Source organism: Haemaphysalis longicornis, unplaced genomic scaffold (assembly GCF_048455015.1).
Source record: "Haemaphysalis longicornis isolate Haplotype H1 unplaced genomic scaffold, Haemaphysalis longicornis Haplotype H1 scaffold_8, whole genome shotgun sequence".
NCBI lineage: Eukaryota > Metazoa > Arthropoda > Arachnida > Ixodida > Ixodidae > Haemaphysalis > Haemaphysalis longicornis.
The window spans coordinates 39,603,407-39,628,280 of NW_027526445.1; the positions used below are offsets into that span (position 1 = coordinate 39,603,407).

Sequence of the window (24,874 nt, forward strand, 5' to 3'; positions counted from 1 at the left end):
TCATACAAACTTTACCTCCAAATTTTTTACCACTTCTCGTTTGTGCTTATATGCTCTTGATTCATTCAAATGCTGAACTTTCTAATTGATACTTTTCTGCAGCGGGCGCATTAGTCCTCCTTAGGCCTGCATCTTGGCCAGTCCTTCCTAAGTACATGCCTTCGGTGTTTTCTTGGTATTTGTTCTCCGTAAGTATGGCGCAACCAAGAGCCTAAACAGATCTGCTGTTAAAAAGCTTCTCACCTGATCACCGCTCCAAGCTTCTTGGACCAGTCCAAGGCTGCTTTTCTGTGAAAGTCATGGCGCAAAAGTTCCACATGTCCCCAAGCGCTGCTTGCGCGCGGCATGGGTGGGAGCCGTGCCCCAGGTGGCACTCTGCGGTGCAGCTGGATTTTGTGCACAAGTTGAAGGATCACCCAAACCACAGTTGCGATAGCGCAACTTTCTAGAATGGTTGTCCAGCTCATAATGGCCTCAGGAATTGTGTCGACCGAAATTGCTTCGCTCGGAATTTCCGCTTCTGAAACAAGAAAAACGCAGTTGATGCAGAAGTACAACAGACCCTAAAATATACTGTTATTCAGGTATTTTTTTGTACTCCGGGCAGAATTCTAAGTTGCGTCTGTTTGAACGGTTTAATTTGCGTCTGAAAAATGAATAAAGGTTACCAGTTTGCGACAAATCCGTTCGACGCTGTGTTCATAATATCGGATGTTCCATATCATTCTGCACTTTTGTCTTTTGCATGCCATCAACACAGATTAATCAAATCGCTGTAAAAACTGCCTTCATAGTCACAGCCTGGGGATAGAATTACGCACCAATGTGAGTTGCTGCTGGCCAGGCAAGCAGGGTGCAAGTCTGTGCACGAGAAATGTTACACTCTCGGCAGCCAGCAGGATGTTTGAGAGAGAGAGAGATAGAGAGAGAGAGAGACATTATTTTATCCTTTATCCTTCTGGTTTAGGCATCGCTGTGGAGGAGGTCCACAGGGCCGCTACGACTGTGAGGGCGCGGAAGGTGGTGAGATGTTGGGCTCACTCCATAGGATCGCGCAACATCTTCTCCCAGAGGTGAGGGAAGCCAGGGGGTTGTCGGTCTTCGGGGCATTGGCAGGGAGAATACTAAGAAGTGTCGAGACTCGAGAGCCCCGCCAGCTGGACAGGGAGGAATACTAAAGGAGTGGGTGAGTGTATATCGATTGTCTCCTGAGTGGGACAAAGTTTTTTAGTAGGGTAAGCTGCAATACCCAATGTTCACAGCTGCCTCCTGGGAGAGCTGTGGATATTGGCCGCAGGGGAGGCGGTAGTGGAGGGCAATACCCCCGTACTCCATTATAGAGGTTGGCTTGCCTGCTGGGGCATCGCGTCGAGACGTAGTAAAATGACGAATAAGTCAATACGTTCGAGATCAGGTACGTCAATGACCTTCCTTTTGTGCCTACGCTTGTGTGGGCTGGTGTCCACAACAGGCTCACGATGAGGGACGGAGAATTTTCGGAGAGAATTCGCAAGGCCATGTGGGAGATAATAACGCGAACAAAATTATCGATGGCCTGCTTAGAGTCCGAAAGGACGAATTTGGTTGTGGGGTGCTGCTTTATGCAGATGCCTCCTCCGCAATGTTTGTGCTAGAAGTGTGGAGGTTTGCCGCCGTGACGTTTGGCGGTGTGTGTTGGCCAGCAACGGCTACACAGCGTGCCGGTTTGCGAGGGTAATGTGTGGCATAAGTGCGTAGTGTTCATGACGACGGTGGTCATTGGATCGTGCCAGTCGCCGGGCTGCGTGGAAGCTTGGTTGTATGTGGAGAGGAATGGAACGGATTCGGAGGCTATTGCAGGGGTTAGGAGGAACGGGACGGTGAGAATTGGGATGGTGGGGGGAGTAAGTTCATAGACTTAGAATACCGTGTCCTGTGAAAGAGGACTCAAGGCGGGTGAGCTGGGATATGTGGTGGGCGTCTAGGCGCTCGCTTAAGGTGTTGTATATGCCGAGGTTGAGCAAGCTATGCACTGGGGCGTACAAAGGAAGCAATTGTGCGTCTATACGTCTTCTGAAGAAGGGCATCAAGGGAATGTGGTTGCGTGGGTGCATGGTTAAGGTAAGGTAGGTGGTAAAGGATGGAGTTGAGTAGGGCAGTGGGTACGACGCAGAGGCGGTCCTATTTCGTGGTGCCATGGTGTTTGGTGGCGATCTGTCTACTGAGGTGCTGGCTTTAGGTAACGTATTTAGTTTGTGCGAGGGAGAGGCGTAAAAGTCTAATTTCTGTGTGGGGGGGGAGGGTGATTGGGTGAGATTGTGTAAAACGTTGGATGGCAGCCTTTAGGGGGCTTTGTTGCGAGGGGGTGCAAAGGTGAGGCGAGCGGATTTTTGTGGGGAGAACTGGAGGGCCAAATGTTTTCTATGGAGTAAGACTTGGTTGAGGCCTTGTCGGAATGTTGTTTCAGTATGTTGGTTGCAGCCAGAGTGGACCCACAGGGCAATGTCACTCGAGTACAGTGTGCTGGCTAGTGTGATTGATTGATTGATTGACTGATTGTAGGGTTTAATGCGCCAACGCAACGCAGGCGATGAGGCGCGCCGTAGTGGAGGGCTCCGGATTAATTTTGACCACCTGGGGATCTTTAACGTGCGCCGAAATCTCGTACACACGGGCGTTTTTGCTTTTCGCGTACATCAGAAAAGCAGCCTCCGCGGCCGAGAATCGAACCCGCGACCTCGACCTCTGGCTAGTGTGGGTATCTGCGAGGAGATTGCGGTCGAGTAAGATTGCGGTGAGCACAGAGTGAGCGAGAAGAACGCTCCTTATGGCATTCCGTGGTCTGCCTTGTGGAGCAGGTCATATTGGATATGGCCCAAAAAGAGTGCACAGGTAAATCTGGACGTAACAAACCTCTATATAATAAATTCCTGGATTTAACGAAGTTGTTGAATTCCCCAGTGACACCCTTATTGAACCCTTGTGTTCGCCACCTCTATGTAGTGAAACACACCGGCGGTTAAACTTGACGCAACGCAGTCGGTGAGCTAATCAGTCATTCTTTTTTGCTCTTTTACTCAAAAATAGACCGGAGAAATCAACTAATTTAGCGAATACTATCCCTACCGAAAGTAAGCGACAGCAAGGGAAACGTTTGAAATCGCCTAAAGCGAAATTTGTAATCACGATGATGATGATGATGAACGGAGGGGTTAGCACCATCCCGCGGTTAACGTAGCAGTCAGTTTTGGTTTTTTAATGTGCTACGCCGCCCGGTAGGCGGGTAGTCACGCGTCTCCACTTCTATCTGTGGTATGGGTTTTTTGGTGAGTGCTGCTGACAGAAAAAAAAAGTTGTGTCTTTAAAAAAAAGGCTTCTTTTAAAAAAGGCAAAAAAGTTTAAATGCCGTCTCCGAATGGCGGAAAAAAAGAATTTCGCCGCCTGGTAGGGTATCCCATCTTAGCACCTTCACAACAAAGAGCATTACGTTCGCACAAAGGCACCCCTTCAGCATTAGTTGTGGTCTCGTAACGCGTCAAGGCGCCCAAAACGGTCAAAAGGCAAAAGTGACACAAGTTGCGCTTGTTAATACGCGGGAAGCGACCTTGCTTCTTTGCAGCCCCGTGCAGTGCCTAAGCTCGGGCGTAAGCAGCAAGCGGCACTCCGCCGTTTTCCGCAGAGAAAGAATTTCTCGAAAAGTGAGTTCACCTTCAGGGATGTCTAGAATCTTCCTTTCGCTTCTGCTTCATTCCCGTCAGCCTTAACTCGAAACCAGCACGTAAAGAAGAATTGCAAACTTTTGTCAACTTCGTTACATACAGGTTTAACTATAGCAGTACGTAGTGTGAGAAAGTTGCAGATAATATCAGTAGAACTGTAAGCCTAGGTTTCTGGATGATATTCTCGCGAACCCCCCGTTCAATTTGTTGTTATCTTCTTTCAAATACTCCATCACCAAGGCCCCGTTTTTTCTGCTCCTCTGAGTAATGCATGAGGCTTGTGTGTTTGTGTGCCGTCTGACCAGAAGACGCGGCTGTTACGTGGAGCTATCGGCTCGGCTTGGGTTATATAAGATGTTTGAATGGCGCCCCATGGCTCTGACGTCGGCTTAGGGACTCGCGCCGCTGTTGTCTGCTACACTCCGCCTGTGGGCGGCAGCAGTTACTCTGCTACAAATCGCCCGCTTTGATGCTTGAGTGCATTAAAAAGGGTATTTCTAGTAATTCAACAAATGTGCCAGCTTCTGCCCCAACTGATAAATTTCAATCTGTACCACAACAGGTTTGCACCACAGAGGAGAGAGGGAACAACTTACTTCGAAGAATCGGTCAGAAGATCGAGTGTAACTTATTCGCGAGGTTGACAGCTCAGAGCTCCTCGATATGTATTTAAAATGCGTAGGCTTCCCTACAGTATTTTTGAGATGCTCTTATGAAGACTCAGCAGTTTAATGTTACGCACCGAGCATCGGGTCTCGCACGGACATCGCACAGCAGGAAATACAGCGGCTGCCTTGGATTTCTATCGTTGTTGACATGTATCATATTATTATTTTTTTTAGATGCGACGCATCTCTTTCTCTGAGGCATGTCCCTCCTGCGTCGGCGTCGGCGGCGTCCGCACGCCACCTGCGCATGCGGGCCTCTCCTCCGCTCTTCTCTCCGATAGCTGCGCGCAACACTCTCACTCCGTCTCATTATCGTAAACAACAGCTGCATGCGCGCGCTTCGCTCCGCTTGCGTCTGCTCCGGCGCGCAAGTGCGCGCATGCGCGACTCTCCTCCGCGGTCTACTCTCCTTCAGGCGCTGTGAATCTAAAGTGGGTAGCGCTCTGCGGCGGTTCAGTGAGCGCTCGCTCTCGTTCGACGCCGCGTGCCTTTGCTTGACGACTCCGTGCTTGACTTGATTCTTCCGATGAAGACGTGATCGAAGCAACGGTCCCTTCAGCGAGTGGGCTGACACAATCCAATACCAGCGTCAGCGCAAACGCTCAAGGCAACGACGTTACGACCAACTGAACCCCCCGATGCGTCGCATCACATCAGGGTTCCCTCGCGGAAAGATGGGCGTAATTTTTTCTGTGCCCAAAGCAATAATTTTTCTGCACCGTCACAACCGTCACATTAGTAGGTTTGGGGATGTTTATGAGGCTCCAAAAGATACTGTGGATATTTTGTTCAGGCTGTAGGTCATACTTTCCCTTCTTTACAAATTGGCTTTCATTATGTCTACGTGCAAGAATGTACGTATGCGCAGTGTGCGTTGTTTCTTCAGAAGCAAATATCAGGAGAAGCTTTGTGCTAAGCCACCGCGATCACGACCCAGACAACTTTGTCCAGAGTACTCGAAGGCGCCTTTTGTGCTCCGAACTTCTATCGTAACCATTGTTATTATAACCCACTGACTCTCAACCCTGACATTCATGACATGATTACGGTGTTCAAGGGATGATATACTCGCTAACGAACGCAATAAAAAGTATACGTGCATATATTACAGGCATTGCAACCGATTAATATTTCCAATCAGCTCCTTATTGTTTTCCAACCCTTCCAGACGCAAAGAACAAACGCTGGTCTACACGGTGTGGCGTTCTATGAATTTAATAAAATTACTCACTTGCCCTGGACTGAGGACCCGGCCAAATAATCAGCTCGATTTTATTGTTAAATAAAGTTTTCTCCTCCTTTTTCTGCCCATCCTCCCCCCATTGACTGCAGTCTTCGTATAATGCATATCTGCAAATCTGAATATTGCGAAGATATGGCTGTGGGTATGTACGGAATATCCCTCCTGGTCTGAACAGACATAGTATTACTGTATCTTTGCCGTAGACGTGACTCGTTGTGCTAAGTAAGGCTCCGTACTGGTTAGAAGCCCGGTATAAATCAGCGCGCGCCTATCCATTTCCTGCCCAACAAAAATATTTTAGAAAAAATGGCCACAAGTAATTTAAATTTTGTGTATTTACCCCTTCCTAAAGATGCTTTGACAAGTGAAAATAGAAAGCTCAGAGTATTTCACGGAGAAAACAAACCCACACATATGCGTGGGCTGGGCTTCTATTCGTATGAGCTGCGCATAGAAAGAATACCTTAAAAACGGCATCAGGCGCAGAAAAATTGCATTTTTACGTGTAATTTATACGTATTATATGATTTCAGAAGTACTTATAATTTAAATTGGATTTTGTGAAAATAAATAATAATGAAGTTTTAGTAATACAAATAATAAATAAATTAATATTATTATCACACGTAATTACGGAACGAGTTCAAGGTTAAGGCGCAAGGAAACATTACCAACGACCCAGCACGAAACCGCGAATAAATGAGACGACAAGAAAGCAGAAAAAAATTATTTATCGCTAGCGCTAGAGTACACGAGCCCGCCACCCTATACAGCCCAGCAAAATTTTCGTAACGAGCTGAGCACAAGGTCGCGGGTTCGATTCCCGGCCGCGGCGGCCGCTTTTCTGATGGAGGCGAAAAGCAAAAACGCCCGTGTGTACGAGATTTCGGCGCACGATAAAGATCCCCAGGTGGTCAAAATTAATCCGGAGCCCTCCACTACGGCGTGCCTCATCGCCTGCGTTGCGTCGGCGCGTTAAACCCCACAATCAATCAAAATTTTCGTAACGACGAAAGCCCATCATCCCACACGTAAGTGTGGCTGCATTTTTAAAGCGTGATGACGAAACGCACACGAAGGGAACGGGTGTATTTTATATCCGATCGTGTTTTTCCAAGTCCTGTCAGTCGTGTCTTACGCTTGTTATTCAGAAATTACGAGAGTAGCAAGAAGAAATAAGAGTTTTCATCTTGAAGGCGGCTAGGGTGGTCGCGCCTGCTGGGGCGCTGTTTTTAATGTGCGATTTCTCGCCCCCTGGTGGCGAAATGAGTGAACTACCAAAACCAATAAAGTCTCGGAAGCGTTCGCCGCGGCTACCCAGGGCTGTGAAACCGAAACTGAAAGAGGCGCCACTGAGTACACGAATTTGTTTACCCACACGTTTTTTGTGGGCTGGGCCGTAAAGGGCTATTCACACAGCGCGTTATTTCGGACTCATCCTACAGCTTTTGCAGCCCAAATTGCATGTCGGCCAACTTTATTCAATGACAACGTAAAGCGATGTGATACAATACCTTAGAGCGTTCGGTAAGGTTGCAAAAACTGTTCTAGCATACATATGGTTACCTGAAACCGTAATGCCTTCTGCCGAAGCCTACATCCCCGAACGCCTGGAATTTGTTTTGTTCTTGTATTTTCACTGTTGTCGGTTACTAGCAGCTGGCTGCCCCCTTTGTTCGAAACATTGTTTACTACGGAAGCTGACGTCTAGCTTCGACTCTTCAGGCTCCCCACAGGGCCGGGTTTGCCAGGAATGGGGCGACGCCGGCAATGTTTCTTCTGTGGCGGCATCCAAAACTATATTTTAACTCACAGCTAGAGCTAGTGTGTGCGATTTTAAGTCTATTGTTACGATAAAAGGTGACGCACACCCAAAATCTTGTTGCGGACAAGCATCAGACGTCAGTACAGCGCAAAGAAACAGCAGGAAGAGCGAGCCAGGGTGAAGCAGACCACAAATGCGAGAATACCTAAGCCGACGACAAAGAGCCGCGCTTCGTAGCGCGGCCCGTGGTCGCGGTCACCGCCAATAACGCGGCAGCGGCGTTTCTTTCGGCGACTTCTTTCGGCATCCGGAGCCTCGGTGTAGTTCAAATGACCTTTTTGTTATTTTTACTTTTTACTTTAGTGTGTTTTGTCCAAACTACTTTCTATACGTCAATAATTTTCCAAACGCGGGTTTTCGAGTTAAAGCTCTGGGTCGGTACGTAATCGGTCCTTTCCTCTTTGGCGGGAACACGGCTTTTTGTTTGTAAAAGAAGCGTCTTTCTGATGTGGTGCAGATAGTGGGTTCAAAATGCGTTTTTAGGGGCGAAGCCAGTTAGACGCTGGGGCTGTTGGCGTCTCCTGTCGTCGTCGTCGTCGTCGTAATCGTCGTCACATGTAGTCACGATACTAAAACACAGGAAAAGTAGTTTACGCCTTGCGCTAGTACATAACGCGTACTTAAAAGCCACCGGGACACTCGTGCCACACGCAGACACGACTCGACCCTTCTACAGTTGAGAAGCACGCAGTATTTCTCTTGCCAAGCATACGATGGACGAGCACGTAGCGGCAGCATGCGTGTCCCGTTTCGGGTGTCGGAGCGTCAGCGCGAGAACGAGAGGAGGGAGAAAGCTACAGCCGCGAGTAAATGCACTGGAGGGCACATACCCTACATAAACATAGTGCGCCTAGCCATGCCACACTCCGCGGTTTAGAGAAATGTCCTCCCGACATTTGTGCATAATATTACCCTTAGGTCTTTGCCCCAGAAACAGCTTTGAGTGCCTTAACACGCTGCGAAATCTTTGCCATTGGCGACAACTATGGCTGTATCTTTTCTACGCGAACTATTCCATGGAACAAACCGTCCACGAATTAAATCGTGTAGTTCAATGGAGAAAGACGAGACCAAATCTGACGAGGACCTGTGAAGTTTAGCGTAGCTTTGATGCCGATGGGAGGTATCTTTAGAAGCACCAGCTTGTCTTTTTCGAAGTTGATAACCATGCGGCACTCTTCAAAGTAGGTCTTCTGACGTTCTTCCGTCAGTTTGATGTTTTTTGGTGACAATGTCCGATCATTCTTCTGCCGCTCACGTCCTGGCCCGGAGTAATCAGACGATTCCCTGAAGTCGGCAACTTCATTGCAATTGAACCTGGTGTCGAGAGGCAATACAGGGCCTCTGCTGTACACCTGAAGAAGGTGTGCTTCCCGAACAGTACTTTGGTAGTGGGTGTTCTAACAAAACACAAACTATGGCAACTTATCGGCCCATTTTTCGCCTCTGGCAATCAGCGAGCTGATAATTTGTTTCAGTGCCTTGTTGGCCCTCTCGCACAGTCCATTAGCAGCGGGGTGATAGGCTGAAATTGGAGAAGGACGAATTGCCCGGTGCTTAAGCTTTGCTGCCATTATTTCTGTACCACGTCGGTAATGTGTATAATGTGACAGCCATGCTTGAGAATGATGCGACGTTCAATGAATTTTTGAACAGTCACGGAATCGATAGTGCGTACCGAGTTGAACTCTACGAGTTTTGTTAGGTAATCGATCGCAACGATGGTGTACTTGCAGCTTCGGCAAGTCTTGAAAGTCCAACAATGTCGAGAATAATCGTGTGGAATGGGGAGTGTACTTCCATCGGCTACAACAGACCTAGCGGCGCAACAATCAAAGTGTTCATTCGTTGAATAAGGTCACCATGCTTAACCAAACTTTTGATTCGCTGATACACCTTTGGCCAGAAGTATTTCATGTGGAGGGCGTCGTACATTCTTCGGATACCCGTGCGAGATACTACTTGCCTCCGAAATTCGTTGAGAACTTCAATCATTTTGCTTGCAGGAAGGCACATGAGAAAGCGTTGGGGAAATTTCCGCTGATTTTTTATGTAGAAAACGTAGTCGCATATCACGAACTTAGATCACATGTTTCCTGGTGCCGGATTCTCCCGCTAACAAGCTGAGTATGCTTTTGGACGAAGTGTCTGCATATTGGGCTTCATCAAATTGGCTGGTGTCTGGCATACTTCCTCAGCAGAACTTTGAAGGTCTTTGTCGGATTTTTATTCAGAGTGGGGAACTCCGGACAACGAATCAGGAGGACTTTTCAGTTGGTCTGATTTGTAAATTACTTCAAAATTGAACTCTGCCAGGAAAAGAGACCAGCGGAAAAATCTTTGGTTACCCTGTTTGTAGCGCGTCACCCAACAGAGCAGATGATGGGCGGTCACAACTTACGCTTCGAGCTCTGTTGGGGTGTAGTTGCTCTCATTCCTTCGAGAGAACGGCAAAGGTAGACCACAGGCCGAAACTTGCCACATTAATCTTCTTGTGGTAATAAAGCTCCTAATCCAATTCGCGATGCGTCCGTAAGCACATGAGCGTTCACCCGCAAATCGTCTCAAAATAGTTTCAGCAGCAGTGTTTCACTAAGACAACCATTTAGTTCTTCAAAAGCAACTTTTGCGGGCCTTCCCATTGGAATGGCGTGTGCTTCTTTAACAACGTGCGGAAAGGTGCTTCGTGAACGCTGTAATTTCGAACAAGCCTCCTGAAGTAAGACGTCAGTCCTGAGGCTGGAGCTCTTGGGCATTTCTCGGTGGACGGACGGAACTTCCAATTACGTGGGATCTGGAGAACTGCCACTTTGTAACAACTTGTCCGAGGTAAAAAAATTGTGGGCAAAAGGGAGAACATATTCGTGGTATTACCTCAAGCCCTGTCTGTCAAGTCAGTCGAAGATTTCTTATAAGTGGCTTAGATGTTCTGCAATGTTTTGTTATAGATGACACAGTCGTTCAAGTAAACTACAGTGTTCTCGTACTTCGGGTGTTCTATCGCTGAATCTACTGCACGCTGACACGTGAAGGGGGCTCCTTTCATTAAAAAGGCATACGCCAAAACTCGTACAGTCGCTATTGAGCCACCACTGTTGTTTGTTGGTGCCAGTACGGTTCATTGGAATGGGGTAAAACCCTGAAATCAAGCCCATGGCTGAGGAACATTTCTAACAACGGAGAACTCGGAATCCTCGTCGATTTTTGGCACAGGATAGATTGTGCCTTAAGTGAGTGCATGGAGACGTCGGTAATTGACACAAATGCGTATCGAGCCGTCTCTCTTTCAGACCAATGCCAACGTGGATGCCCATCGACTTCATAATGGGGCAATTATTTCGGCATCAATTATGTCCTGCATCATCGCTTGTATGATGCCGCGCTGAACAGGAGACAGCCGGCGTGCTTTTGTGCGATTGCTTTGCGTCTACAGGCATTGTTGTAAGTTTCTCAACGCAATGGTTACCAACAACTGTGCAGCCTGTGGAACAGCATGCGAGCTTTTCTGCGAAGAGCTCCTTCGCTTGTTCGAACTGTCTATGTGTCAGCGTTGAATGAACATTTAATAAATGCTATTTAAATTTATATTTTGATGTTCTGATTCAGTGGAAGGAGCGGCCGCTGGTTCCTGCATATCCATGTTCTCAGCGTGGATATATAATTATGTGATTCCGGAAACGACTTCAGCCGATTCCACTGTCATGACAGGAGACAAGATAGCAGGTTTCGTGGAGTTGCTCGTCAGGAAAGCATAGTATTCTTGTTCCGTTGAGCTTATTACTGTGGGCTCTACAAGAACGAAGTATAGCTCAAAGAGCAAGCGCGTTGGGCTATCCTGTACAGGCTTCCGCGATGTTGTCTGATAGCGGCTGTGCTTTACAAGGCTTTGAATGTCGCTGAGGCTTAGGCACCTGACAGGTGTTTGTACACCAGTAGATAATAGCTTTTGATGTCACCAGAAAGTCATTCCAAAGAAGAAGCGGTCAGAATTGGGGAAGAGCACTCACTCCAGGACCCCTTGAATACGTCCGGCTTCTTGGGCTATCTGCCCCATCCAAAGCTGGTCGTCAGGGTCCGACCTGGACAGTGCTCTCTCGCAGTGCTCAGGGGAGACGTTGTTCGCTCTCGTGATGTGGCACAACAATGAAGATCTGCTAGAATACTTGGCCATCATAAACAATTGACGCAGTCCCTTCTCCTAAATTGATCACTGGCTGGCCGTTCCCTCTCCTTAAATACAGGCGAGATGGCTGATTTGCAGCTTGAGCTGCTGGGCCAAGGTTGCATTTATTAACGTTCTCATTTCTCCTGAGTACAAAAGGGCCGTGACTCCTCTTCGCTCGATGTAAGTATTGATGCCTCTTGCGCCCGATTCTGTGTGACATGCAACAAGCTTAATCACATCTCACCAGTGTCAGAAGCATCACATCGTCGTTTCCCTGGGTGGCGCTGGCGAAGCGCTCTCGCAATTTTAAAAACTGCTCTTTCAATGGCTCGCGTGTCAAAATGTCCATATTTCTTGCCAGTGAGGAAAAGAAAACGCACTTGTGTCTGGTGGGGATTGAACGCTGAATGCGGTGCGAAGGTCACGCTTGTGGCGACACCTTGGCAGTCTTTTCTTGACGTTCGAGAGTACTCTGATGGAGGCGTGCTATTTCCGTGTCTAATGTCATCATCATCATCATCGCCATCATCACCACCAGCCTATCTACGGCCACTGCAGGGCAAAGGCCTCTCCCTTAATTCTCCAATTACTCAGTCCTGTGCTAACTGCGACCAATTTATCCCTGCAAACTACTTGATTTCATCGGCCCATCTAACTTTCTAACAGTGTCTAACAGGTGTTTCGTTCTTTCGGTGAGAAACTGGTGAGCCTTGCTCTATTGCCTGTGCAGTTTGCCGTGTACCTGGCTATTCGGGAATCTTAGTGAGTGCTGGCACTGTGCCTGTAGCTGCTGAAACTAGCTGCTGAAAAGCGCAGTAGCAAGTCCATCGGCAGGTCCAGAGACTTGAGTGTCTTTTGAAAGAAATGATTCTTGGCTTCAGTGAAACAGTGGCCAGGATCAGCTTGCAGTTTTCTGCTTCTCCGTCGGTTCGGCAGCACTGCTCTGAGCTCCAAATTTCCGAAGAGCGAAGTCTATGACAACTTTCAGAATGCTGGCTTGCACCGTACACCTGCTTTGCCTCAGCTTCTTCATCAACGTTGCAGAGTTTGCAAAAAAACTGCCGTAGGCTGATCCCAACTCCTGACACCCGCAGTCTTCAGCCGGTTCCGCATCCGCATAAATTCTTTCGGCGGAAACTTCAAGACGATGAGGGGGATGGCAACGTCGTCGGCAACTTTAAAGCTTTGAAACCCAAGCTCTGTGTCATACAGCCACACCATGACGTTCCTCCCAAAGAGTAAAGTGAGGCAGACGCAATGGAAGTGAGAGGCGCCTGTTCCTGTCCAGGATTCCTTGTGATTCTGATTTCACCGACGTTCCTGGCTGTGGTGGCTTTTTCTTGTGTTGGGGCTTTGCCTGCACGCCTGAAGCTCTCATGTCGGAGTCCTCGTTGGCTGATGCAAGTGGAGAGGTTCCACAGATACTTTCTTCAACCTGGTCGAGGCGGTAGAACATTAGAGAAAGCATATTCGCGATGAGTTCCTGTGTCGCTTTTAGCTGCTCTTTGATGTCGGCTGCCGCCGGCTGACGCACTGTAGAGGTATGCGGGGACGGCGGGGCTGGTGTTTTCAGTTCCGCCAGCTGTCGGTGCGTTGCTTGAACTTCTGCCCTCAAACTTCTCATCACTTCGCCAGCGGTTTTGGCGACGCGGTTGATGGTTTCGAAATTTTCGATGGATGGCTCAATTATTTTGACAAATCGTGCATGATGTCGACCTGTTGCAATCGGCGACAAAAGAATTCGTCGAGGAGAGCGTAGACGCCACGTACGTTTAAAGTTAACAGCTTAAAAGTACTGGTCCCACGTTCAGGCGTGAAAGATGACAATGCAGAACAGTCGTTGGGGGAAACTGGTCGGCGAAGGCCAACAACTGTACATTCAGCGAGGACCTGTTTATTTCCAGTTCGAAACATAGCAGGGGTGATCACCCAGGGCTGCATGCATGACGTCGAGTGCCAGAGCGTCGGTGTGAGAACGAGAATAGGGAGTGAGCCATAGCCGCGCGCAAATGCGCCCGTAGTCACGTACGAGACATAAACAGGGTTTCCCACGCCACAGGTACAATTCTGGAGAATTGGAGAGTTTTTGCGGGAGAGGAGATGAGAGAGGCAGGGCGAAGGTTGTACATGAAGGGGTTTTCCTCGTGTTTGGGGATGAAGGCTATCTTGGAGTGCTTCATGGTGGAGTGGAAGATGTGGTTAATATTATGTTGGTTGAAGAGTTGTACAGGGTGTTTCTACAATCTCCTTGTTGAGGTCTGAGAAGAGAGCGCTTGAGATGTTTTCATGTCCTTGTTTGGTGTTGCGTTTCAGGGTTTCGACTGGCGCATGCGCTTTTTTGCAGCCGCCCCTTTCCATAGGGGCGATTTCCCGTGCAAGCCGGGTGAACTTCCCAAGCGTTGTAGTCCCACACAAGGGCCGAGCGCCAGGCCGGAGAGTCGGTTGTGCCTTTTTTACCGGTAGGTGCCCGGCGCCACCAAGGAACACGAATTCACATGGTGCCTTCCACAGCCACGATGGACGCTCAACTCGCAACCGCCTGTGGCAGGACATGCCGCCAGACTCTTTCACCCCCGGCAATGGCGCAACGCGGCATGATGGCCGGGGGCCCCGCCAGATGGACAAGTGTCAGGGGCCCCTCGATAGGGTAAAGGCTCCCTTCCAGACGTGGATTCCCCTTTCAAGGGTCCGCACTCGACCAGGGACGCCTGTACCCATTAAAGAAACCGGTGTGTGCCCGGCGTCACCAGGAGTCGAACCCAGTACCTTCCGCATACGAGGCGAGTGCTGTACCTCTGAGCCACCGCTGTGGTTAAACGTTCCTGCGATTTTGCAGCCGCCCCTTTCCATAGGGGCGATTTCCCGTGCAAGCACGGTGAACTTCCCAAGCGTTGTAGTCCCACACACGGGCCGAAAGTCGCTTGTACCTATTTTACCGTTCGGTGCCCGGCGCCACCAAGGAACACGAATTCACATGGTGCCTTCCACAGCCACAGTGGACGCTCAACTCGCAACCGCCTGTGGCAGGACATGCCGCCAGACTTTCACCCCCGGCAATGGCGCAACGCGGCATGATGGCCGGGGTCCCCGCCAGATGGACAAGGGTCAGGGGCCCCTCGATAGGGTAAAGGCAGCTTTCCAGACGTGGATTCCCCTTTCAAGGCTCCGCACTCGACCAGGGACGCCTGTACCCATTAAAGAAACCGGTGGGCGCCCGACGGCACCAGGATTCGAACCCAGTACCTTCCGCATATGAGCGAGTGCTGTACCTCTGAGCCACCGATGCGGTTATCGATGCCCCCTTCCCAAAGGGGAAGGGGGCATCATGATTTGGGTTGGGGTTGACAGTAGTGTATTGTGGGCGAGTAACAGGGTGTGGTGAGGGGGGGGGTGTAAATGGAGTGAAGGGTGTTGCATAAGGTGGCGGGTGAGAGATGAGTGTCTCCTATAAGTTGAATTGTCTGGGAGCGATATTGTGTCCTAGTAAAGCTCAGTTCTATTGGGGCACGAATGATGGGCCAATCTTTGTGCAGATCTGGCATCGCATTTTGTCTAAAGTGTTGTACCATTTTTCGTTGCTCATGTGGGTGGGTTTTTCGTTCGAAACTGTTCAGCTGAGAGAAGGTGTGTCGTCTATTCTTCTACGTCGGAGTCACGGGTAATATTGAGCGGGAGGCATTTGTTATGGAAGAGACCCCGATCCGTGTATTGGTGGCGGGAGTAGGGGAGTTATGTAGATGCCCTGACTACAGAGATGTGCTCATGAGTAGTAATCACAGCCAAACGTGTGTTGTGTTTGGAGGTGTGACGGGTGAGTTGTCTAGTGCAAAAGGCGAGGTCAGGAATGATATCGCGCTTGGCACTGGTAGCAATGCGGATCAGAGAAGAAGGGTTGGTGCAGGGTGAGTTCAGAGAAAACGACCTTTGCGAGCCGTTTGAGAGTAGCCTCGCTCAAGATTTGGGGAGGTGACGTTGCTTACAAATAATAAAGGGTTGCGTTTGACGAGAGAGCTCTTGGTGAATGTTGTATTTGAAGGATATGTGTTTAAATTTAGGGGGGCTACAAATGTTTAGAACGCGCAGGTGTGTGAAAGGGAATGTTGAAATATGGAGTTTAGCGAGAATGTGCGGGATCGATGAGGTGAAAGAGTGATGATGGGTGGCAATATTGCGGTGTATAAGCGTGGATATCTGAGGTAAATCTTTCGCTAGTGAGATGCAAAGTCTTTTAGATTGTGTGAGTGGTACGTCTTCTTCAGTGGTAAGATGATGGGTAGGTTGGGTATGGTTGAAATTTGTACTTGGAGGTTGGCTTTTAGGGGCGAAGCTCCTTAGGGCGTGGGTCTGTCAATCCTCGACGTATGTATGTAGCCACCTCTAGTTTAGTTCTTGGATTGTTTACTAGATGGCGTGGCTACCTCTAGTTGAGTTCTTGGATTGTTTACTAGATGGCGGTACTTGTATATGATGAAAAGATGCGCTTGAATTGTTTACTAGATGGCGTGGCTACCTCTAGTTTAGTTCTTGGATTGTTTACTAGATGGCGGGGAGCGTTGTAATAAAATCCGTTCGCTGTTGGCGCGCACTCGGAGTCGCCCGATGGATAAGGCTGCAGATGTGCGAGCCCGCGAGGCAGAAGCGCTCCGTGAAGCTGCGCGACGCCGCCGCCAAGATCCTGCCGTACGAGAGCGGGAGGCCGAAGCGTGTCGTCTGGCTGCGCGACGACGCCGCCAAGATCCCAGCGTTCGAGAATGAGGGGCCCAAGCGTCACGGCAACGGCGCGAGGACCCTGCCGTACGCGAAGCGGCACGGCTGCGGCGCGAAGAGGATCTCCAAAACGTCAGAGAACTGGAAGCGGCGAGAAAGCGCGCGTATCGGCAGGCAGACCCCGATGCAGTGAGAGCTCGTGAGGCGTCTGCAAAACGCATCAGGCGAGCTCAGCCCCAAGGTGCCGACGCGCGGTTTAAGCGAGACTTTCTAGACGTTACGTTCGGACACAGATGTAGTGGGCGAACTTTCACTGAAGAGTCACGGTTTTACCGATGATTTCCCCTCAGGAGCTTCGCCCACTCATCATCATTCACCCCGTGAATATGCTGTGAATTTTTTAGTTCGCAAACCACGGCAGTTCCACTACCAGATGTTGTCGGTGTTAGAGGTCGGGGTCATTTCCGAGATTGTAGGTAGGTTGCCATCGTATGAACTTCGCTTGTGCTATGTGTACTGCTGTTGGGACTTCTTGGGGCCGTTTTTTTTTCACAGTGCCTGCTCTCATGCGACCCATTGGTGCCGAATGAGACAATCTGGTGCTATCAAATTGTGTGGGGATTTTATAACAGCTGACCAGCAGAGCGCGAAGAGAAGGCCCTCAGTGGTACCCTGGTAGCAGCACTGGTCCGCTTGGTGTTGCTCAGCGCAGTACTCACATCGCATGAACCGGTTGCGTCAGTGTTTCTCCACTTGGCCAATAGTGGCGCACTTCTTGCATCTGTGGTTGTTGTGGTGCTGAAAAAGTGCGCACAGAAACCAGGCAATGTTGAGAATGTAAGCTGTTCGAGTTGTCTGTAGAGCGGGGTGGATATGGCTATTGTGATGAATCGTGCTCCTTTCTTGCATGTGCAGTCTTACGTGATGATAATGCCTCGTGGTGTTCCTTGAAGGCGAGTGTTGAGTGTGATAATGGAGTTCATGATGTCGGCTGCGGGGAGCCAAACCTGAATGCCAACGATCTCAAACATCGGTTTCTTGGAGGTCAGGATTCACACCCTTCAGCCTAACGCCCGGGGGTCTTACTCGGTGGATTGTTTTAGGCGGCACATTTTACCCATCTTGAGTAACAAACCAAAACCAAGCTGTTCATATAATTAATAACTACGTCTACTTACCCCAGGTTTTGTGGCCTGAAGTTTGTGAACACAAAATTTGCTATGGTGCTTGTTCTTGCACCTCCATGGCTGGTTTTATTGATAACGAATGCTCTCGATGGTCTGGTAATTTGTAGTTCTTTGTGTGGTTGTGGAGAATGTCTGTTTTTCTTTGCATAGATGTTCGGACGGGTAGGTTGAGTTGTGTGATTACGGATTGGTAGTAGCGAAAAGAGGTCAGAACGTGAGGGTTGGAAAGGTGTACAATTTGGCCACGCGGTGTTGGCTGAAAGGTCAACAGGTTGGAATGGGCCTTTTTAGGAGGGAGAGAGGTGAGTTGGAAAGCGTATTGATTGGAGGGAGTGGGGTGGTTCTCGGGATTATGGGTTTGCATGGCAGGAGGGTAGAGTTGGGGCTATGTTCAGAGGAGAGTTTGACGGCGGGGTTTAAGGGGCACTGGGGTGCTAGAGAAGGAGGCAAAAGGGGGAGAGATACCTTCTGAAGGGGGTGGTTGAGGGGGTTTACGGACTTTGGGGTTTGTACGAGAGTCGCTCAGGAGAGGTTGGGCAGGGCACGTGGATTAGGTTGTCACCCGCTGTTAATCCTTCACCTTCAGCTATTCGTAACGAGAGACTTAACAGGATCCTTTGTGTCTTTTGGAACAGATTCAACAGGCGTTTACTTGTCTGTTCCGTGAGGCCATACCACTTTCGAAACGAATAGCTGTCCATAGGACAGACTCACGCGGTTTTGTGCACACCTCGGTGGTTGCGGCATTGGTGTTGGAGGGTGCAGGAGAAACTTGTTTGAACGTGACACAGGAATAGAAGTGGGAATTTCTGGCTTTGTTCATTGAGGAGAGGTGGAAGGGGCAACGTTGTGGTGGGTCCTGATCTGGGACATGCATTTTCATGTTCTTGGTGGTTCAATCAACGTGGCGGAGCTGTGGTGTTTAAAAATGTCGGAGGGTTCTATCAACGGGAGAGGGAACTGAATGAAGACGGACAAAGTTTTTTAGCGATTGCTTTCGTCGGGGTCAGGCTGAGTTCAGTGTGCTAAAGAGGAGTTGGGGATAAAGCCCGTCTGGTCACGGTACACATTCACGTTGAAAGTGCCAGAGTCCGCACTTAAGCTCTGAGTAACGCTCTGACCTCGCACAGACAAACCTCAACTGTGCTCTCGGCGTTGGTAGAGCGGGAAACTCAGAGGTTGCGGGGTTTGCGAGCTTCGATTGAGACCTTCTTTCGTGTTTGTTGATTCTCGGAGGCTTAGGGAAAGAGGGATTAGTGAAATTTTTACGTGACTGTTTTTTGGGTTACGTTTGTTACGATGTTGTTTTTGTTTCTCACGGTTAGATCATGTTGATGCAGTATGGTTCAAAAACAATGCTTGCAAAACAGCTGGAGTGATGGTAGGGTACCAACATTCCTCGTTTTGTGGATTGGTGCCAGGTATTGGTGGAGAGGCCGCTGGTCTTCTTTGAAGGCGTGAGGGGATGGAGGCCTGGCTTGTCAACTGTGGTGTCAGGACGTATGTTGCTGTTGGCTTAGCGCCAACTGCATGAGGGGCTACCCTGCATTTCTGGCTAAGAAAATTTTGCAGACATAGTGCGGGCTGAGGTCGGGTAGGGCCAAAAGTCGAAAGTACAGGGAAAATGTCTCGTCTGCCTATATAACGTGCGGCAGTTTGTGTCTGTGTATTCGGGATGTTTTCGCGGGTAGTGCACTGCTCCGCTTTCTGGACTGAGTGGCTTTGGGGCCCCGTTAGAACCCAGAAATGGGTCCGCTACGCTCTCAGTGCAAAGTATGAAATCCCTATTTTTCAACTTCCGGTCAAAAATACATACCTACGCTAAATAGAGGACGAATTTAATGCTTGAGGTGCCTACATTTAGGTACCATCACGTGGAATGCGTTTATCAAAGTTTTACGGGGGTAGTTCTTGCGGGTGAGTCTTTTGCCGACCACGTGTTATGGTCACGTGTTTTTCTTAGTTTTGAACTCTAGTATTGGGGGTGAAAAACAAATTTGACGAAGGCGCGCTTGGTGTAGCAGGTGTACATTGGTGGGATGATTACACTCGCATTCTTCGTTTCTTTCTGCCTTTGTTCTTGTGGAAGGTACGGCGTAAAGTTCATTTTAGTGTTAGTTGCTCCGACGAGCTTTTGGCGAACAGTTCTGTAAACTTCTTATGGACGGATTTTGTAATTAGGCTATCATTGTGGTCGGAATTGGCTGTTGGTGTGGTTGTAATGAGAATGAGCAAACGTGTAGGCGGTTTTGTGGAAGAGCTCGCGATAATTTCGTTTGTGTGTTTCAGGGCTACGTTGAGATATGAAGTTGTAAAAACAGTGAGAAAATGGAACTAGTTCAAAGCGCTCTCTCGTTGGGACGGTGCAGGGACAATCAGCCGCGAGACTGCTTCGCTTCGGCCCTGCCAAGCCTGAAACCCTAAATGTGCATACTTGAAGCAGGTAAAGTGTCTTGAAATTCCGGCTGGTTCGTACATAAATCTAATTACGAAAACAACAGCGCCACGTTGGGCACCCTGGAACTAAGAGATGCCCATTTGCGCCGACTAGAGCAACCATAAATTTTTTTTGGTTCGGTGCATCACCTTCTTACAAGTGAGGCCAACAACGTGCAACAAAAAACAAAAATAGGGAAAAAGAGTCGAAGAAGAGCCAACAAAATAAGCTGTTAAAACACTCAGCAGATGGATACCACCAGATCTATGCCAATAGCAAATTGCCAGTGTCGATTCACAATTTGATATGGTAATCTTTTGAATTGAGAGTGTCCGATGCAGCGTTCGGCACTAGACGTTAGCGTTCCCTAATTTCCTTTAAAGCATTCGGTACGCTACTCTCTTGGACAGGAAAAGCTGCTCATGTTTTTTTTTTTGCAGATTGTTGCAACATTGGGCTTGAAGTTTAAGTAAGGTGTTAGCGAGTTCGATACAAAAAGTACATGCCGCCGTCCCTGGTCGGCATTATTTCGCAGCTACGTCTTTTTACACGATTGCCTTGGGGCTTAATGGGCCATGAATACAAAGCCTTTCCTTATATGAGGGAACTATTCTTTGGTAACTCGCTCTACATAATTAGTGCCTTAAGGGCGTAGTTGTTGACTAAAAAATTAAGAAACATGGAAAAGCATTCGAATTTTCTGCTACACCGCGTCAGCAGTGAAGTAATGAAAAATAATAAAACAGACATCAGGCTGCGTTAACGCCGTGTTAGCATTCAAGTTTTACAACATAACTGCAATAGAGGCCCTAGTAAATCCCACAGCCATATATCGTGAACACAATGTTAGATGCCATGCTCCCTCACGACGGGGGGGGGAATGAGGACTGCGCAGGAGCTCCCCAAGCGCTACGAAGAGGCGCGTCAGCTCGCAAGACATCGAATTAGGCAACAACAGCGACATGATGCTACTGCTTACACTGCTCGCCACAGGCACGCCACTTTCCACCCTGGTGACAAGGTGTGGTGGGTATGGAGCCCGATCAGAAGAGGGCTATGCGAGAAGCTCATGAAGCGCTACTTCCGGTCCAACAGAGTACTACAGCAACTTAGCCACGTCACGTATACAGTTACTCCGGCAGACAGCGTTTCCACAATGCACCGTCGTCGTCGGACCGAGGTCGTCCACATAGTTTGCATGAAACCATTCTTCGCGAGGAAGTGACGGGTCGCAAATTAAGTACCGCTGATTTCCGCCTTAGCATCGGGACGATGCATCCTTTGGAGGGGAGGTAAACTGTCAAGTACCCACAAGCATGTGAACGAACATTTAATTTGTGACATCCCAGCCAAGGCGACGACGACAACGAATGAGTGCCACCCAGAACGCATCATCATCAGTGTTTCTGCTCTGGCAGCTCGAGTGCTTCTCGGTCAAGAGCTTTCTTCTCCGCCGCTTCTTCCCTAGCTTCTTCCAGTAAAGCTCCCAAACACCCCTAAACAACGCGCATTTGCTGTACGCGACAATATAAACATATATATATAAATATATATATATATATATATATATATATATATATATATATATATATATATATATATATATATATGTTTGCGTGTGTGTAAATGTAGGGGGGGGAACCTCGCATTTCGCTGTCCTTCAAGACAAACTTAGGACAATGGGTAAATTGTTTTAATGCGCAGGAGAGCCCCGCCTCCCCACACATCGAACTGTATAACGCCTGCGTTAGTCGAAACTCGTCACTAGGCGAACATAGTTCTACTCATACGGGAAGCACTCGACGATTTTTCATCGTTTCCTGTCAGAACCCTGCCCCATTTATATTCGGTGAGATTTCTTCTTGCCAATTTACGGAAAGGTGTGAGCGACCAAGGTGTGAAGTATCTCTAGCACCGCGCAAAGAAAATAGAGGAGGGCAAGGAATATGAATCTTTTGACTGGCTTCGCACAAATTTTTTACGAGATCTCTTCACGAAACGCTGCAGTTGGAAAAAAAACGGATGTACATTTGGCGGGAGTGGGGGACAGGGTCGCGCAAACACACGAAAAGAGGGTGAAAAGGGGAATAAACCATTGCCTCAACGAGCTATATGCCAAATGAACGCTGCGCATATACCTAGCATAGAAACCGGCCCTACATATCTACAATTTCTGCCCATATCACATCCCAAAAACCAGAGAATTCAGTCTCTATAAACATAGAAAAGTAGCGGCTATATCCGGGACATTTTTGTAATTTATAATCTATCCATACATGTATTCCCAAAATACAAGTCCTATACACGGGGCTGTGCGCTAGCCGCTCACGCCTCGAACGACAGCAATAGCCACAGGAATAGCCATAGTGTCGGTGAAACTCGTTTGATGGTGGAGCTGTGGCATCTTTGGTTGAAGCAATTTCCTCGCTTGCAGCTACTTCGGCAGCTGGGTGTTCACGAACCATCTAATTGCTTTCCCGTGGCAATACACTATTCGCATGGTAAGCGCTGGCCGGCAGTAACTCAATTAAGTAAATGGTTACAGACAAGCGCGTACTTCTGTTTGTAAGTGCAAATGTCAAATTTCTGTACATAAAAAAAGCGCAGATTTGTATCTCTAACTGATGGCGTCTGTTATTCGAAAACGCCTTGAAGGAAAGCCAACTTCCTCTGACAATAACCATGAATGATTTTGTGTGACGTGAAAGAAAAAAAACAGTTCAGTGGCCGCAATGGAACCTGGTTTATTCGTGTTATGAAGCCGGCGTCTATCTTATTGCTCCAGTTCGACATGGTCTGAACTAAGTTAACCTCAGACGACACCTAAGGAATCCGTCTCCAAAATGTTTCACGTTCAAACATCTATGTCGATAGACCGAGGGGTGCACGACTTTTGTCCGATGTTCCCGGATAATTTTTCTGCTTTCGCGTTTCCTTCGGCGAACAATACAATGGGATGTGGAGCAATTGGCGTTTCGGTTTTCAGTGTTATTTAGCTAAGTAAGTGGATTTCGTTTGTATGTTCCCAAGCTTTAGGTTACGACAACACATTCCGTTTCTGCTTAGCGGTATTTTTTTCATTACCATCATCTCTGTGCAGGAGGGGTTATGACTACCACAGGGAAAACTTCCTCTTATGGATGGAAACTGTCATAATCGTTACCAAACCTTGTCGAAGTTGATTACCTCAAAAAACGATTTTGTTACACTCACGTGAGTGAAGAAGTCGTTCAGGATCTGCACCCGTTGGCGGTATCGCAAGTGTTTCACCAACGAAACCACAATGCAAGGAGATACGAATTGCGGAGGGAAGTGCGCAAAATATGGACATATCGAAGCCCTATAAGCTGTTGGTTCCTGTCGTTTGACGAGCAATTGTACTTACCGGAGAGTGTAAAAACTAGCAAAGTGAAACGACATCCGCTGTGAACAAAACAGGAAAATCCACACTCAACGTTTTTTTTTAACCACGCCAACACCCACGTACCCGATTCCAGCCCTACAGTGTAATGTACTCTGGTACATGGTCAGGTAATAAGGACCCCTGTGATAGGCGGCATTGCAAAAGGTCGCGGTGAACAGCGTATATACGCAAAGCACACGAAAAAGCTGTCGGAGGCGAGCGACAGCGTTGCTGTCAATGACTGACGGCCGGATGTGCAGGTAACAGCAGAAGGCAGGCTAGCCTGCCCAGGATCAATGGCCACGAAGCATCCCCGGCAGCGGGCACGTGGAGACGCAGTTCCGGCTGTTTCCGTCCAGTTGTCACCTGCTTGGTTATCCTTAGGCTCTCGTGCATTCACCCGGTTGAGACTCATTTAGTCCAGCTGTGGGGCAATTTGTTCAAGCATGGACCAGTGGATCACAAATTGCGGATGCGGGCCCATTTTATGTTCATTACCGAGAGCAGCTGATAGTCTAAATTTTGCACTCGCTCTTGTCATCCATTGGGGTATGAGTGTCATTGACAATAACGTCAAGGTGGTGCGGCTGGTGTAATCAGGCGCTATTTAAAGCGCTAGGGACGCATACTGAAATAATTACAATGTTGGCACAAGCAATGAAGGCCATTAAACACAGCACCATTGCAACATAGGGAAGAGAACCCGGACTAAACATTCTTTTAAGAACGTCACAACAACGCCATTGCCCAGGTAAATGTTACCTGGGGCGCAATAATTTGTGAGATATTTTCCTCACTATTTACACTTTTCGTAAAATGAACAAGCCTATATCCGCATGCGGCCTGTGTGGGACACCAAGAGCCAACGGTCGTCTATCATCTAGCCTAGCATAGCAATCCAGTGCAACGGCTCGGCGAACCTTGCTGGTCTTCATTTAGGTTTCTCTCTCTCTCTCTCTCTCTCTCTCTCTCTCTCTCTCTCTCTCTCTCTCTCCACACATCATAGTACAAACGGAAGGAATTTAGCGTAACTTATAATTAGAGACCAGAACCATTGGCAAAGCACCTGGTTTAGCGCGCAAGCTCTTACGTGCCCTCTTCTGTGGATTCCCGTTGCCCTTGTCCGTCAATGTAACCGAGCGGACGAAGAGGACCATTACGGTAGGTGAGATAGAGCGAGCAGGAAAGCGAGGGAGGAAGTATGGCGAATGTCTGAGGGGGAGGGTAGTGTGCCTAGTCCGTGGAAAACGTGTGAAAACTACGCCTTTGTAGGGGCGCTGGAGATAGGAGTCGCCGAACAAGGCACCCGTGAAATTCAGCAAATGAGTAGGTTTTTTTTTCGAAAGGAGCCGGATCAAAACACCGGAGCTAAGTCCGATAAAACTGCAGTGACAAGAAAAAGTGGGCACCTTTTTCCAAAAAAAAAAGAAGTGGCAAGAAGATGGAGGAGATACTGCCCTGAAAAGGTGAGCGCATATAGTACTTCATATCGAAATTTAACCAGATACCGATGTTTCACGGATAAAAACGAGCCAACTCGA

The 24,874-nt window shown here is 48.5% G+C and overlaps 1 protein-coding gene across 1 annotated transcript in view; it reads right to left on the reverse strand.

Moving 5' to 3' along the window:
- LOC144148729 (cytochrome P450 2F3-like) overlaps window positions 1–23,282 on the reverse strand; it is a 72,784-nt gene extending 49,502 nt beyond the window's left edge. The window contains exons 1-2 of the mRNA XM_077680251.1: window positions 23,144–23,282; window positions 244–520 (exon numbers count right to left, since the gene is read on the reverse strand). Of these exons, the coding sequence (XP_077536377.1) occupies window positions 244–520; window positions 23,144–23,261 (395 nt within the window). The 5' untranslated portion in view covers window positions 23,262–23,282. The remainder of the gene's footprint in view (window positions 1–243; window positions 521–23,143) is intronic.
- Between the last annotated feature and the right edge of the window lie 1,592 nt (window positions 23,283–24,874).